The sequence below is a fragment of the Haliotis rubra genome, unplaced genomic scaffold (genome assembly GCF_003918875.1).
Source record: "Haliotis rubra isolate DU_JTF1 unplaced genomic scaffold, ASM391887v1 Scf336, whole genome shotgun sequence".
NCBI classification, from domain to species: Eukaryota; Metazoa; Mollusca; class Gastropoda; order Lepetellida; family Haliotidae; genus Haliotis; species Haliotis rubra.
The window spans coordinates 902433-917563 of NW_025767009.1; the positions used below are offsets into that span (position 1 = coordinate 902433).

Consider the following 15131-nt stretch of genomic DNA (forward strand, 5'->3'; position numbering starts at 1 on the left):
GTTTTGATGTCTTTCACGATCATGATCAAGGTGATCACGATTTGAGCTACGACTGGACCCCAACGGGTATATATACAGCCCGACTGACCATTGACTTCACTGTTTATTGAACTTCAACAGAGTGAACACTACAACCCACAACCACGATTGATTCCGATCACCACAATTTGGAAGCACAATTAGACGCGATATGTTGCGCTTTGTTACGATTCAATACAATCTGATGCGATGATTATGATTGACAATTAATCGTGTTGATCCTGGACATTTTTTGAACCATCCAAAATTTTTCTACGATTAACACGATTGCCACGACTGACTTCAAGATCTGATAAGATCTGATAGGATCACCATGATAAGTCCACGATTAGGACCACGATTTCAGTCATGGCGCGAATCATGATAAAGTGAACATAGCATTGGAGAAGCAGGGTTTTACCTCAACTCGCAAACATGGGGGGCCCAGGGACCCCTAATTAATATATTTTAGGGTCCTTGCGGGTAAACCAAGGGTCCTATGAAGTAACAGTGTACAGAACTGTACCTTTTGATAATTTCTTAAGAGCCTGGAATGAATCATTGATCATGTGGACTGACGTATGATGCACATAACTGTCCAGAAAGAAACAACCCAACACTTTCCAAAGATGTGTTGTGAGTATAATGAATAACACTGTGCGCTCTGGATTCAGTGAATTTTTTTTCTGCATCCATTCTCTACATTTGTTAGTCTTGTAAAACCCTGGAGAAGTTTCCATACATTTTGGATACACAGTCAACTTGTTGAAATGTCAGACTCAAATACTACAACAAACAAACATGTTACTACTATAAAATCGACACAATACTGAACAAGCCAACGTTTTGTAAACACTATAGAAACTAAATCTGTAATACAGTAACCAGCGATAACAACCTGTCAACACCAGCTGTAGCTGATTACATGCACTAATACCTGGAGGGTTGGTGATACACTACTTGGTTAAATATGTATCACACTGAACCACTGTATCATTACATCCCTACAATAACACTGCATATAATTCGAACAATATTCAACAGATGTGTGCATGTACACGAGGAGAATGATATCCATCAGACTATCACAAACAACAGGTTAGAACTTCAATGTAACATGTGCAGAGAATGAGTATAGCCTGTCTATAGAATAAGTAAAACAGTGAACATTTAGTCAGTGTTGTATGAGTTGAGCCCAACTGCTTTTGTTTTTCAGTTTGTAAATTATATTTGTTATCCAATTTGCTTTTAAGGTCAATGTTTAGCATACAGTTATATTAATCTGATTGTATACTGGGATTTAATAAAATTCTAATTCTGTGGAGAATGCTCAATATCATCACTGTGACATATTTACTTTTATTAGAGATAAGGACCCGTGAAGGTCCGGGTTAGAACTGATCTTCAGTAACCCATGCTCGTAAGAGGCAGACTAATGGGATCGGGTGGTCAGGCTCTCTGACTTGGTTGACACATGTCATCGGTTCCAACTTGCGAAGATCAATGCTCATGCTGTTGATCACTGGATTGTCTGGTCCAGATTCGATTATTTACAGACTGCTGCCATCTAGCTGGAATATTGTTGAGTGTAGCGTAAAACTAAACTCACTTACTCAGTCACTATCAGAGACAGCTTTGTTCGCTCTATTGTGAGCTTTCAGTAGCCAGAGACTGATTTCATCCAATATTAATATTTAAAAATAATAAATAAAATGTTAACAGTTACTCTTTTCAGTTGTATCTTTTGAATGAAAAAAAACACAGTGAGGACTAACAAATGAAACTATTTCTGTTTTATAAAAAAGTGATGACATAGCTATAGCTGTGTTTCCGAGCATAGTGAAGTATGACAAGGATGAACAGATGGTAACAGCTGCTCTGACAGGATCTGCCCGGCTTTGTCCACTGATGGATAAAACAACATCTGCACACTAGATCAGTTCATCAGCAGAGCCTGTCACACACTATCACCTGCAAGCATCCACTGTACATCACAGGTCTTTGAAGTGTCTGCATATCACGGGGGTATGAAAGTTGAGTGACATGGTAATGGCATGTTTGATGAGTCAGCAAGATATCAGCTGTATTAGACTAGTGTCATTAAGCCAGAAACAGATATACGTGAGCGAGTGAGTATGGTTTTACGCCGCTTTTAGCAAGATTCCAGCAACATCACGGCAGGGGACACCAGAAATGGGCTTCAAACATTGTACCCATGTGGGGAATCGAACCCGGGTCTTTGGCGTGACGAGCCAACGCTTCAACCAGTAGGCTACCCCACTGCCCCTACACCAGAAGGAGGTCATCAGCAATGTGACACATAATGTCTCCCAGAAACCTATGTCTACCTCACAGCTGCCAACATGCAACTTTTGCTTTCAAAAACAATATTGTGATACTATTGTACCAATACTGTGATAGGGGCATTCACTTGTCACGCTGAACACAGGCTCAATTCCCCTCATGGGTACAATGAGTAAAGCATACTTCTAGTGTCCCCCGCTGTGATATTGCTGGAATATTGCTAAAAGCAGCGAAAAACTCACTCACTCACTTACAGTGATAACATTGAGTGAGTCAGGTTTTACCTTGCTTTTAATAGCAATATTCCAACAATATTATTAGACATGGGCTTGACACATTGACCCCATGTTAGGAAGCAAACCTCTGGTTATGGAATGACCAATGATTAACCACAAGGCCACAAGTGATAGTATCAGGATAGAGTAAAAGCTGTTTTTCAGTACACAAAACATTATTCCATCTGTATGTCATGAAGACAAACGAGTCAATGAACGTATGTTCAACAAGCCATGTCATTGTGGCATTATGACCAAGCAACCGAGCCTTCTTATTCAGCAGGTATCACGCCAAGCATGGGACATTGGTGACATTTGATTTTTCCTACCAGGAAGCCAGGTATATGAAGGACATTATTATCATTCCTCTATGAAGATTACCTGCTCTTATAATGTCTTGGTTAGGTTCAGTAGACATTCAGGAATGTTGTTATAGAGATTAGGGGAGTTCATCTCATTTTGATGTACAGTTAGGATCATATTCTGCTTGGATATTGACATGGCCCTCAGGAGACGATATAGGAACCATGTGAAGACAAAGAATGAAACACTGAAAAATTAGCCGGGAGTCTTACTCTTAGCGGCAGCTCAGGTCCCCAGCGAGTCCAGGGCAGGCATTGGTTTCTCATACACTTGTCAATTTCTTTTAATCGCTCATCATTTTCATCTCGCTTGATAATGGTGGCCATTTTCCTGCGTGAAAACTCTTGCAGTAACACTAGAATTTAGAATGTTGGCTGTGCCGTATACTAGGAACTGGCGTTCAGAAACTCAATGCATCGCGCCGCCTACGTTAGGTTTCGCATGTCCTTTCTCCCAGGGATGGAAATAACTTTAAAATTGCTAGTGTACTCCAGTACAGTGGCGCATGTAAAATCACTTGCCCTGATAATTTTTCCACTATACCTGCTGATTTTCCTGTTCATTTTTTAAAAAAGCAACATAATTAACATTGGAAAGTCAACTGGACACCAGTACAGTGTGATATACAAATTTGCTTGCCCAACAGAAAAAAGCACTGGACTGGGACAGTACATGAAAATACTGCCTACAGTTAGCAAATACTTCCGTATTTCATGGGGCAAAACGACCGATTTTTCCTAGATACATATCCTCACCATCCTTGTTTCAACATTACCCCCCACCCACCCCTAAATTTTAATTGCAGATTTACATCGATCTCAAAAACGTTAAAAATGAAACCAAAATCCCAGAAATCCATGGATCCGCTGAAAATTCTCATGTCTGATAAAAGTATTTTTGAGTTTCAAAAGGTTTTAGTGTTAGATCACTGTAGGCATACAATTGTATTAATCATGTCATGAGTGAAAAATTGACAGCAAAAAGAGTCTTTTGTCAATCATATGTTAATGAGCCTGACCATCCAATGTATTTAGTCACCTCATAAGACCAGCACTGAATCCATGTGGCAGCCTAAGACCACAGACACCTCTCACATGTGTAAAATCATTGGAAGCAGTGCAACTCACTTGTCTAAAGTGAGTGAGTTTTCACCACTTTTAGCAATATTCCATCAATATCAGGGTGGGGGACACCATAAATGGGCTTACACATTGTACCACATGGGGAATTGAACCCGGATCTTTGGCGTGACGAGCGAAAAACCACTAGGTAACCCCATCGAACCCACTTGTCTAAAGACAGGAATGGCACAGAGGGGCACACAATAAATATCCCGGAAGCAATGTGACACCTGTGCATGAAGAAGAGAAGCTGTGTATTTGCACCTCTATGAGGATATCAGTAGCAGTGTGACACCTGTGCATGAAGAAAAGAAGCTGTGTTTTTGCACCTCTATGAGGATACCGGAAGCAGTGTGACACCTGTGCATGAAGGTTAGTCATTTGTGTCAAGTGTTTCAGTCTATGAACATTCAGTGTTTCAATCTATCCCAGCTTAAGCAGATAGCCAACGGCGTCCAAGAACTGAAGAGGTGATTTCTGTCCAAGCTCAAGCTGCTCCTCGAGTCTACACAGGCGATTGTCAATCTCCCTGAAGACTCGCTTTCTGCTACTTGTCGCAGCACCAAAGTCTATTTGTGAAATCTTCACCCTCTCAGCATGTTCAATTCTCCTAATGACTTCTACAAATCTGTATATGTTCGGATGCCTGTGCAGAATTTCACGGTTCAGTCGGTTGTGAAAACCTTCTAGATTGTTGTTTGTCCTCGGCCCAGATGTCAGGTTGTGGTTCCACAGGGGAAGTAGAAATCTGGCTGTGTCGTCGACCCAGGTTGACACGATGTAATCGTTGAAGTCGACTGCTCTTGGGACGTCTGGAGTGTCGTCCATGGCTTCTACCCACGTGTCCTGGACCGTAGAGCCCAGCTGCTCTCCTGATCCACTTGGTGACTTCGGGTTTTCTTTGTAGGCAACAGCCAGTCCAAGATCCAAATGGCTTGACAGAAATGGAAGAAACAACCCTTCACGACAGCAGTTGGAAATTCAGTCTCTAAGGCATGGATTGCTGCTAACTCGAAGTCTGTCTGGATACAGGATGGGACAAGCGGCCTGTTGAGTCTCCGCTGAACTTCATCCTTGAGGAGTCTGAAGAGTCTGGAGTAGGTTGCCGTCTGGCGGTCGGGAAGTAAGGCGAAGATGAGGGGATATGTGGTGGTCCCACGTCTGGCATGTATGATGTAGACTTGATTCCATAGTGCAGGGCAGGCAGTGAATGTTCCTGTGTGAGGATATCAGTAGCAATGTGACACCTGTGCATGAAATACAGAAGCTCTGTATTTGTACTTGTGCATGAAGAACAGAAGCTGTGTATTTGCACCGATATGAGGATATCGGTAGCAATGTGACACCTGTGCATGAAGAAGAGAAGCCGTGTATTTGTACCTGTATGAGGATATCGGTAGCAGTGTGACACCTGTGTATGAAGTACAGAAGCTGTGTATTTGCACCGGTATGAGTATATCGGTAGCAATATGACACCTGTGCATGATGAAGAGAAGCCGTGCATTTGTACCTGTGTGAGGATATCGGTAGCAGTGTGACACCTGTGTATGAAGTACAGAAGCTGTGTATTTGCACCTGTCCAAGAAGTACAGAAGCTGTGTATTTGCACCTCTATGAGGACACCGGTAGCAATGTGACACCTGTCCATGAAGTACAGAAGCTGTGTATTTGCACCTGTCCATGGACAACAGAAGCAATATGGCCCCTGTCCATGAAGTACATATCTCACCTGTGTAAAGACGACAGAAGCGGTACTCCAGGACAGACATGGCACCAGTGTCAGAGGCTTGACCCAGTTTGAGGCTGCCAGGGATGCCATCTGAAGCAAAATAAAACAGGGTTCATACACCTATGTGGTCAAAACAATAGTAACTTCCAAGTACTTATTCCAGTTAGTCCACCTTGACCTGGAGATTTACACACATCCACCTTCCCTGGAGATTTACATACATCCACCTTCCCCTGGAGATTTACACACATCCACCTTCCCCTGGAGATTTACACACATCCACCTTCCCCTGGAGATTTACACACATTCATCTTCCCCTGGAGATTTACACACATTCATCTTCCCCTGGAGATTTACACACATTCATCTTCCCCTGGAGATATACACACATCCACCTTTTCCTGGAGATTTACACGCATCCATCTTTTCCTGGAGATTTACACACATCCACCTTCCCCTGGAGATTTACACACATCCACCTTTTCCTGGAGATTTACACACATCCACCTTCCAGTTAGTCCACCTTCCCCTGGAGATTTACACACATCCACCTTCCACTGGAGATTTACACACATCCACCTTCCCCTGGAGATTTACACACATCCACCTTTTCCTGGAGATTTACACACATCCGCCTTCCCCTAGAGATTTACACACATCCACCTTCCCCTGGAGATTTACACATACACACCCTCCTCTGGAGATTTACACACATCCACCTTCCACTGGAGACTTACACACATCCACCTTCCCCTGGAGATTTACACATACACAACTTCCCCTTGAGATTTACACACATCCACCTTCCCCTTGAGATTTACACACATCCACCTTCCCCTGGAGATTTACACATACAAAACTTCCCCTTGAGATTTACACACATCCACCTTCCACTGGAGATTTACGCACATCTTCCCCTGGATATTTACACACATCCACCTCCCCCTGGCGGTTTACACACATCCACCTTCCACTGGAGATTACACCTATCCACCTTCCAGTTAGTCCACCTTGTCCTGGAGATTTACACACATCCGCCTTCCCCTAGAGATTTACACACATCCACCTTCCCCTGGAGATTTACACATACACACCCTCCTCTGGAGATTTAAACACATCCACCTTCCCCTGGAGATTTACACACATCCACCTTCCCCTGGAGATTTACACACATCCACCTTCCCCTGGAGATTTACACACACATAACTTCCCCTTGAGATTTACACACATCCACCTTCCACTGGAGATTTACGCACACCTTCCCCTGGATATTTACACACATCCACCTCCCCCTGGAGATTTACACATACACACCCTCCTCTGGAGATTTACACACATCCACCTTCCTCTGGAGATTTACACACATCCACCTTCCCCTGGAGATTTACACATACACAACTTCCCCTAGAGATTTACACACATCCACCTTCCACTAGAGATTTACGCACACCTTCCCCTGGATATTTACACACATCCATCTCCCACTGGAGGTTTACACATACACACCCTCCTCTGGAGATTTACACACATCCACCTTCCCCTGGAGATTTACACATACACACCCTCCCCTGGAGATTTACACACATCCACCTTCCCCTGGAGATTTACACATACACACCCTCCCCTGGAGAATTACTCACATCCACCTTCCGCAGGAGATTTACACACATCCACCTTCCACAGGAGATTTAAATTCATCCCAACACAATTTGCTTGTTGTAAGAGTAAATGAATGTTTAAAAAAAAACCTCAACCACAATATTAAAGGCATTAAACATTCAAACAGATAACACATTATTCCTTTCTAACACACACACACAGACACACATCCACACACACACACACCACACACACACACACACACACCATGCACGCACACACACTCAAGTACACCATGAAGTTTCATATTTGTTTGACCACGCCACATGCATATTTGCTACATGATATCTTCATGCATTATGAGAGCAATATTCCAGCAACATCGGCGGCTGGGGACACCAGAAATGGGCTTCACACATTGTGCCCATGTGGGGATTCGAACCCGGGTCTTCGGCGTGACGAGCGAACGCTTTAACCATTAGGCTACCCCACTGCCCCATTGCATTATGAGAGATAAATAACTGTTATATATAAGGGCAGAGTCATCCATGTCAAAATTCCAAGGCCATTTGAAGGCATTTGATCAATAATAATGTCCTTTCAAGGTTGATAAAAACAAAATTGTAGTGCAGCCTGAATGAGTATTGTTCCCTACTTACATGTCCCCCCATGGAGATGCCGGTGATGCCCAGGGGCCCCCAGCCCTGCTTCTCACACCAGTGTAAGAGCACCTGGGACTCCAGTATCAGGGCAGCACCCATCACAAACAGGTCACTCACGTTATGGAGGCTAGACCGTCTGCAACAAACCAAACTGCTATCAACTCCTATTCTGGTAACAGACTGCTAAGAGGCACAGATTAGACAACAATTAGAGGTACTTCAGTCATATAAAGCTTGATAACAGTATGTCAGATTGATTGTGAGGAAACAGGTAAACCTGACAAAAGACATTTACAAGCTGGCTGAAACACATGAGCATCAGGAATGGTGTTGACTGAGCAAGTGTGTATGGTTTTACGCTGCTTTTAGCAATATTCCAGCAATATCACGACGGGTACACCAGAAATGGCGTCATACATTGTACCTATGTGGGGAATCAAACCTGGGCCTTCGGCATGACGAGTAAACGCTTTAACCACTAGGCTACCCCATCTCCCAGGTATTGTTTGAGTAAGGACAAAATAACTAGGACAAAACTGTTACTTTAGGCAAAGAGAATAGTAAATGTGGCTTATATCAATCAGTTCTATTTCAGATCTATTGCAGATCACACTCATCTACTTCACTGTATATTGCCACTTATAAGGTGACTTAACTAAAATTAGAGGGGTTTGAATCAAAGAATGCGGGTTAGAAGATCTCATATTTTTTCTGACTGTCGATGTCAGCCAATGTCCAATAGCCACGGATGTTTGTACAAGGTTTGTACAAGGGGGTACCTTATATGTGGGGTTGCTTTATACGTGGTGATATATAGTATAGTACATGTACAACTGTTGGACAATACCATATATCATACACCATGAAGTATAGCACTACACACCATTAGAGTTCTGATGGAGCTAAAGTATCCACTGCTCCAAACCCTCCAGAGTGTATGTTTTCAATGGTAACATGCCACACAATGGCAGCATTTTTCTCTCTGTTTCTCTGCATCATCTAAGTTAAAATAAGTTCAGACAATGTACTGTGTGGCAAGACGAGGTGGGAGTTGTCTCCCCTTGCATTGGAGTCAACCCCAAGCAGTGGCCGAATACCCGAATACCTGTCAGTGATCAGGTGTATGCATATTGTTCAAACTGGGTACTTACAATTGATACTTTGGCTTCCTTTCCCCATCTGATGATACATAAGGAAAACAAATGGCAACATTCATTGTATCAAATGCTTACAATTCAAGGGAGATAAGTCAGCAGGCAATTTGGATAATGCTTCCAACAAATAGATTATGAGCACCAGGAGCCTGTTTTACAAGTGACCGTAGCTCTATGACGGTCATAAGTCTCAGAGCTCCAGACAAGATTTAGCTCATGTAGGTACTGTACCCACTGTATTTTTTTGGAATTGGTATTATAAATGTTGAGTGGGTATTTCATTTTCCGTTACCCACTGCTTTCAAATATGTGCGTATTTCAGTCATTTTACTCACCTAAGTATTATGTCATTGAGTAAGTTTACTAAGCAGGTATGTTCTGCCTTATGTCATACCTAATCAAAACCAACTTAAATGGAATGGAAATGATTTCATAAAAAATCACTCATCCTATACTGACAGTACAACACTAGTCCTATACTAACAGTACAACTTGATAGCAAAGCGATGTCTTTTTCATTACGTAAGCGATTTTTATAAATATATTCCGTACGCATTTATTTTAAACTTTTAACATTTTGAATGCGTAATTGGTACGCAACAATTATTTTTCAAAGCATAATTAGAAATTTTCTATACGTATTTTACCCGGATACGCAGCTTATCTGGGCCTCTGAGTCTATGTTATAACATATGAGTCATGACACTTGTAGTGCTATGATCACTTTGTGAAACAACCCCCTGGTATCAAATCTCTATGCTATCTAGGGCTGCAATGAATTCACTATTTGGCGAATATGATACGTATCGCGAATAATGGATAACGAAGACGAATAATTATTCATGAATACAATATTGTAGTTAAGTGATTGATGCACAAACTGGAACGCCCATGTTGATAGTGTTAATCTGTCACAGCAATTACCAGTGATCTCATGACACTCAAATTTGGTATGTTATAGTTAGTCAACAGTACCATGTGCGACCTTCAGGCAAACTAACGTAACGTGTGCTACTACAAGGCTAGTACATATTCCATTCCTGCATATCTCACTTCGAAAAAGGACATAATGGTTAAAAGTAAAACACACTCCCTTAAAAACTTCGTAAATATTCATTTACACTCGGTTCTGGTGACCACGAATAAAAAATTGAATTCATGAAGGGCTACAGTTCGATTCACCGATTATGCGAGTGAATCGTAACAGCCTTAATGCTATCTATGATAAACTCCTTGAACCTATTTGTGTGCTGCTATAGCTCCTTTCAATAGCATCATCCCAAAGTATAGTTTGTTATTACTGAATGGAGCTCTGATACAATGGATGATCAAGGACATCACAAAAGTTAATGTCACATTTTGAGCAATAAACAGAAACTACAAATTTGTATTAAAAAATAGACATTCCTTCAATAGCTCACATCAAAATGCAGAATCTCCTAATGGAAGCTCTATATACGGTCGTATTTTAACCCAGAATTCCCATGGGGGGCTGAAAGTGATATCTTCCTCTATACCATCAGGGAATATGTTGCCTAGCAACAAAGACAAGGATACAGTAAGGGTTTTCCAGCAGTATGGATGCGATGCCAGCTTCCTTCAGGAGTGGTCGTGCCATCAAGGTTCTCCTCCGCCAGAAGAACTGTGGACATGAACAGAGAGATGTGAAAGAAAGGCAATCAGATTACACTGACTCTGAGCAGTCGAACTAGGACATCCTGTCTGACAATCAAATTAACTGCCGGTGATTAGGTGCCCGACTCTGAGAGTGTGGGTTTGGATCCCCAATGGAACACAACACCGACAAGTACTAGAATCTGTACTTAGCTGAATGTGTAAACCCAAGCATAACATACAGTCAAATCCCGATGAGTCGAATGCTGGTGTCTCGAATATTATGCATAACTCGGTACCTGTTGGTCCGACCATTCCCTGTTATAGTTGTCATCATTTGAATACCAGTTACTGATTTAATTGCCTCATAAATACACACGATGACTCGAGAAATATCACATTTGCCAAATGGCATTGTGTATTCACTCTCAGTAACTGACATGACCATTGATCCACACAAAAGGGACACAATGTTATTAAATAAACCAAATCCTTGAGTCTCACAACCTCATCCACTTTGCCACTTCTTACATGGGGACTCTGGGGACCTATGTTGTAAGATTTCCCACAGGTGTTGGACTTGGGGAAATCATGGGATATGGTGTTACATTGTGTCCAGCAATAACTAATATTGTAAACACACTTGTAAACGTGAAACCGTCACGACTGTTGAATGCTAAACTCACATGGTCTCCTGTGCCAGCCAGATGGAGACAGACAGGTTTTAATTTTCCATGCTTCCAGTTCTTTGGCAAAATAATCTGAAATCTGCAAAGAAAAATAGAAGAGATGAGACATCTTCATTAATCTCATGTACACAAAATACTGCATTAACTTTTACACATCACCTATTCGTTTCAAGTTATGTTGGGGTTCAAAGATAACCTGGATGCTGTGCCACAAAATCAGCTAGATCAAGGTCAATACAGATGCCTTAGGCTTTGCTATCATGTTGAAAATAGCAAAGAAATCTATGTTGCAGGATATTACATGTCCCAAGGGAGATAACTCTAATTCAAAGGGTATTTGTGACGGGCCAACCTGTCACTTCTTGGTTGTTTAATGGCACAGTGTGTGCCATCACAACTTACGACAAGGTGAGATTAGACAACCTTAATCAGTTCCTGTTTCCAAATCAATAAAAAACTGTTTTTAATATTTAAATATCTGACTCTGGTACACATTTTACAGTGACAGTTAGTTTTGAATAGCACCTATTGGTCACTCTGCAGCTAGAACAAGAACTAGCATGGAAGAAGTAACAGAATCCATTGCCATAAAATATGTTTCTGTCAACCTGACCTGTTCTGTTTCAAAAACTGTCATGAACGGGTATATATTCTAACCTTGTAAATGTTATAACTTTTGCAAATGTTTACATTTAATAATAAATATATAGCTTCAGTGGTAATTGGTTCATAATAAGATTTTTCAACTTCAGGGAGTGCGTTGCAAGGACAGATACACACATGGCAACGCAGTGATACAAGACTCTAGAATGAACACTTACTGCAAGGACAGAATCTCTTTGCAGCACTGAGACACAGGGCATCAGAATGAATGCCTCCCTTTACCAGCAGTGAAACTTCAGAACATTGTGCACCATCTTATCAGGTGAAAGTTTTCTTAGTGTCAATGTCAATGAAGAATGATGTCATGTCAAACTAAATGATTTTCTATACAGCCAACATATGCTCCACCATGAGCTTAATTTTCATGATACGTATTTACTTTACGTCAAATTACTAAAATTTCTTTGAATGTCTTTCCATTATCAAAAATCAAAATCAGGACCAACCAACAATTGTCACAGCGAGAAATTGTGATTTATTAGTGAATCTTTTTCGTTCTGATGATTGTAAATTCATCTATCAACTATTGTGTGAACAAAACCAGGTCTCGCTCGAAAAGTTATGTAACAAATGGGAAAGTAAAATAGATCACATCTAGGGCTACAGATAAGGTATTACCCAGGCGTAATGTACACCTTCAAAATCAATTAAGTCACGACACAATATCAGATTTCAAGCGTATTGTGTACCATGCGCATAAATACCTTAAATGACGCCTATTATTTAATTTCACCCCCAAAAGTTATCATAACACAAGAGCATATGTCAAAATGCTTCTGAAGTCAATCAGAAATCATCTATCGATAACTCCATCCGAAACTTTCAATACAGATTGCTTCATCGAATAATTTCAACTAAATCTTTCCTCTATAAGATCGGACAAAGTGATGATCAACGTTGTTCTTTTTGTGAACATGAAAATGAAACCATTGAACACTTATTTTACAAATGCTGTAAAGTTCAGCTTCTAATTGACAGTTTTCTGAGTTGGTTTGAAAATGAAACCAGTCGTAGTATTGATTTCAGTCTCTCTTCATTTCTTCTGGGTGACCCCAATGAAAGCATTCTTGTCAACAACCTATGCACTATCATGAAAAAATACATCTACAAATGTAAATGCATGCTTAAACTGTTAAATTTTAACCATCTCCTACAAATTATAAAACTTCATTATAAGGTTGAAAAGTATATATTTGGTGAAGATAATGAAAACCTTTTAAGAAAATGGTGTGTCTACCTCTTCAATCTAAACAACCCGCCTACCCCTTCTCTCTCTCCAACCCTTCTCTCTCTTTTTGCATATATTAAAAAAAAAAAGGTATTATCTTCCCAATTGCCTTAGCAATCCGATGACATTCCCCAGATCGGTGTCTAGATCTTCCAGGGACACATTCGTGGTCAAATGCAGCACGCGGGTGTATACATGAGCTCCATGTCAAATGATGCAGCAGTCCGGTGTTGAACTCACCTTTAGCTTGCTTTGCTACTATCAATGTATAAATTGCTGTGTTTGTGTTACAGATTGCAAGTATCATTTCAATATGACTGTACATGATTCTGGGAAAATAGATGTAAGTATCATAAGAAAAACCCCACCAAAAAACAAACCAAAAAAAACAAAACAACAAGAAACAAAAACACATATGCTCCACCCAAATTACACTGAACATATGCTTGGCTTTTTAACTTACTTGGCTTTTTCTGATTCAACTGGCATGATCCCTGGCAAGAACTTAGTGAAGGGAGATTGGAAGTAGCCCTCCATCACACGGCAGTCATTCTGTACCTCATCCTGCCAACATACAGTGTCCATCTTTTCACACTATTGAAACGTAGTTCACTGATTAAATATTGTTATCATTAAAGAAATCATTATTGTTCACAGTACTGGTGGTGGGAATGGAAAACGGAAAAGACAATATGATTGATTCATTAAATCTGACACGTGAGAGAGTTAAAAATTCATAAAAATGTAATTTTCTGACAAAAATTCTTATTTTATACTTATCCTGACTCATGCTAAGTATGCTTGTCTCCTTCCTCTTGAGAATGATAGTGGAACACTTGTATCTCCTTATTTGAAGCTCCCTTACCACTGAGGTTGCTCCCCTTTCCTCCCTTTAGGCAGGGGAACAGGTGTCGTAAGCCACCCTCTGGCCATGTGCCTCACTCTCTCCTGATTTTCTTGAGGCCCAACACTTGAACTTTCAGGGAAATCCAAAGTGTTATGTGGGGAGGATGGGAGGGCTAACCTCATGAGTCAGGATAAGTATAAAATATCAATTTTACTCCAAAATTACATATTTATCCTTATCCTGACTCATGCTCTTTTGCTTGTAGAATCCTCTGAGGAAGCGGAGGTGGGGAGTAACAGAATACTTTGGATTTATAATTAGTGATTCTGTATAGATATAACTGAAATATCCCCTCACGGGGAACTTCATGAAGGCGTAGACTTAGGATATTTCCTGTATTAAAAAAACCATAGGTTATATAATGCCATTAAGGGGGAATTACATTGTTAATATATTGAACAATACATATAATATATATATATATATATATAAGTGACTCTGATAGAAGCACTGAATAACTGAACATATCATCAGTATAAGCTTAAGGCTGAGTAACTTAAGCTGAATATATACATAGCCCTAAAACTCCATAGAGTTATAAGCTAGATAAGTATGTATATAATACATATTAATCTTGTGAGGGTAATAGTTAAGCTAAACCTCACGCAGGGACTGTCAGTTGCTGAGCGAGGACCAATGGTCGAAATGGTGAATGCCAGAGACATCTTCTGTAGTGATGTCTCTCAGGTAGTGATTCGCGAAACACCATGTTAGATTTCCAATAGCATCCTTCCATAATCGTGTTCAAAGAACAGTTACCGTGTAGGGCTGAGGGTGGAGGCCAGTGCCCAGATCTCATGTGGAT

General features: G+C 40.8%; 1 protein-coding gene across 1 annotated transcript in view; it reads right to left on the reverse strand.

Moving 5' to 3' along the window:
- Positions 1 to 15131, reverse strand: part of LOC124284386 (B-box type zinc finger protein ncl-1-like) — a 76693-nt gene that overhangs the window by 4038 nt on the left and 57524 nt on the right. The window contains exons 5-10 of the mRNA XM_046720473.1: positions 13883 to 13983; positions 11526 to 11607; positions 10783 to 10867; positions 9223 to 9250; positions 8069 to 8207; positions 5811 to 5900 (exon numbers count right to left, since the gene is read on the reverse strand). Of these exons, the coding sequence (XP_046576429.1) occupies positions 5811 to 5900; positions 8069 to 8207; positions 9223 to 9250; positions 10783 to 10867; positions 11526 to 11607; positions 13883 to 13983 (525 nt within the window). The remainder of the gene's footprint in view (positions 1 to 5810; positions 5901 to 8068; positions 8208 to 9222; positions 9251 to 10782; positions 10868 to 11525; positions 11608 to 13882; positions 13984 to 15131) is intronic.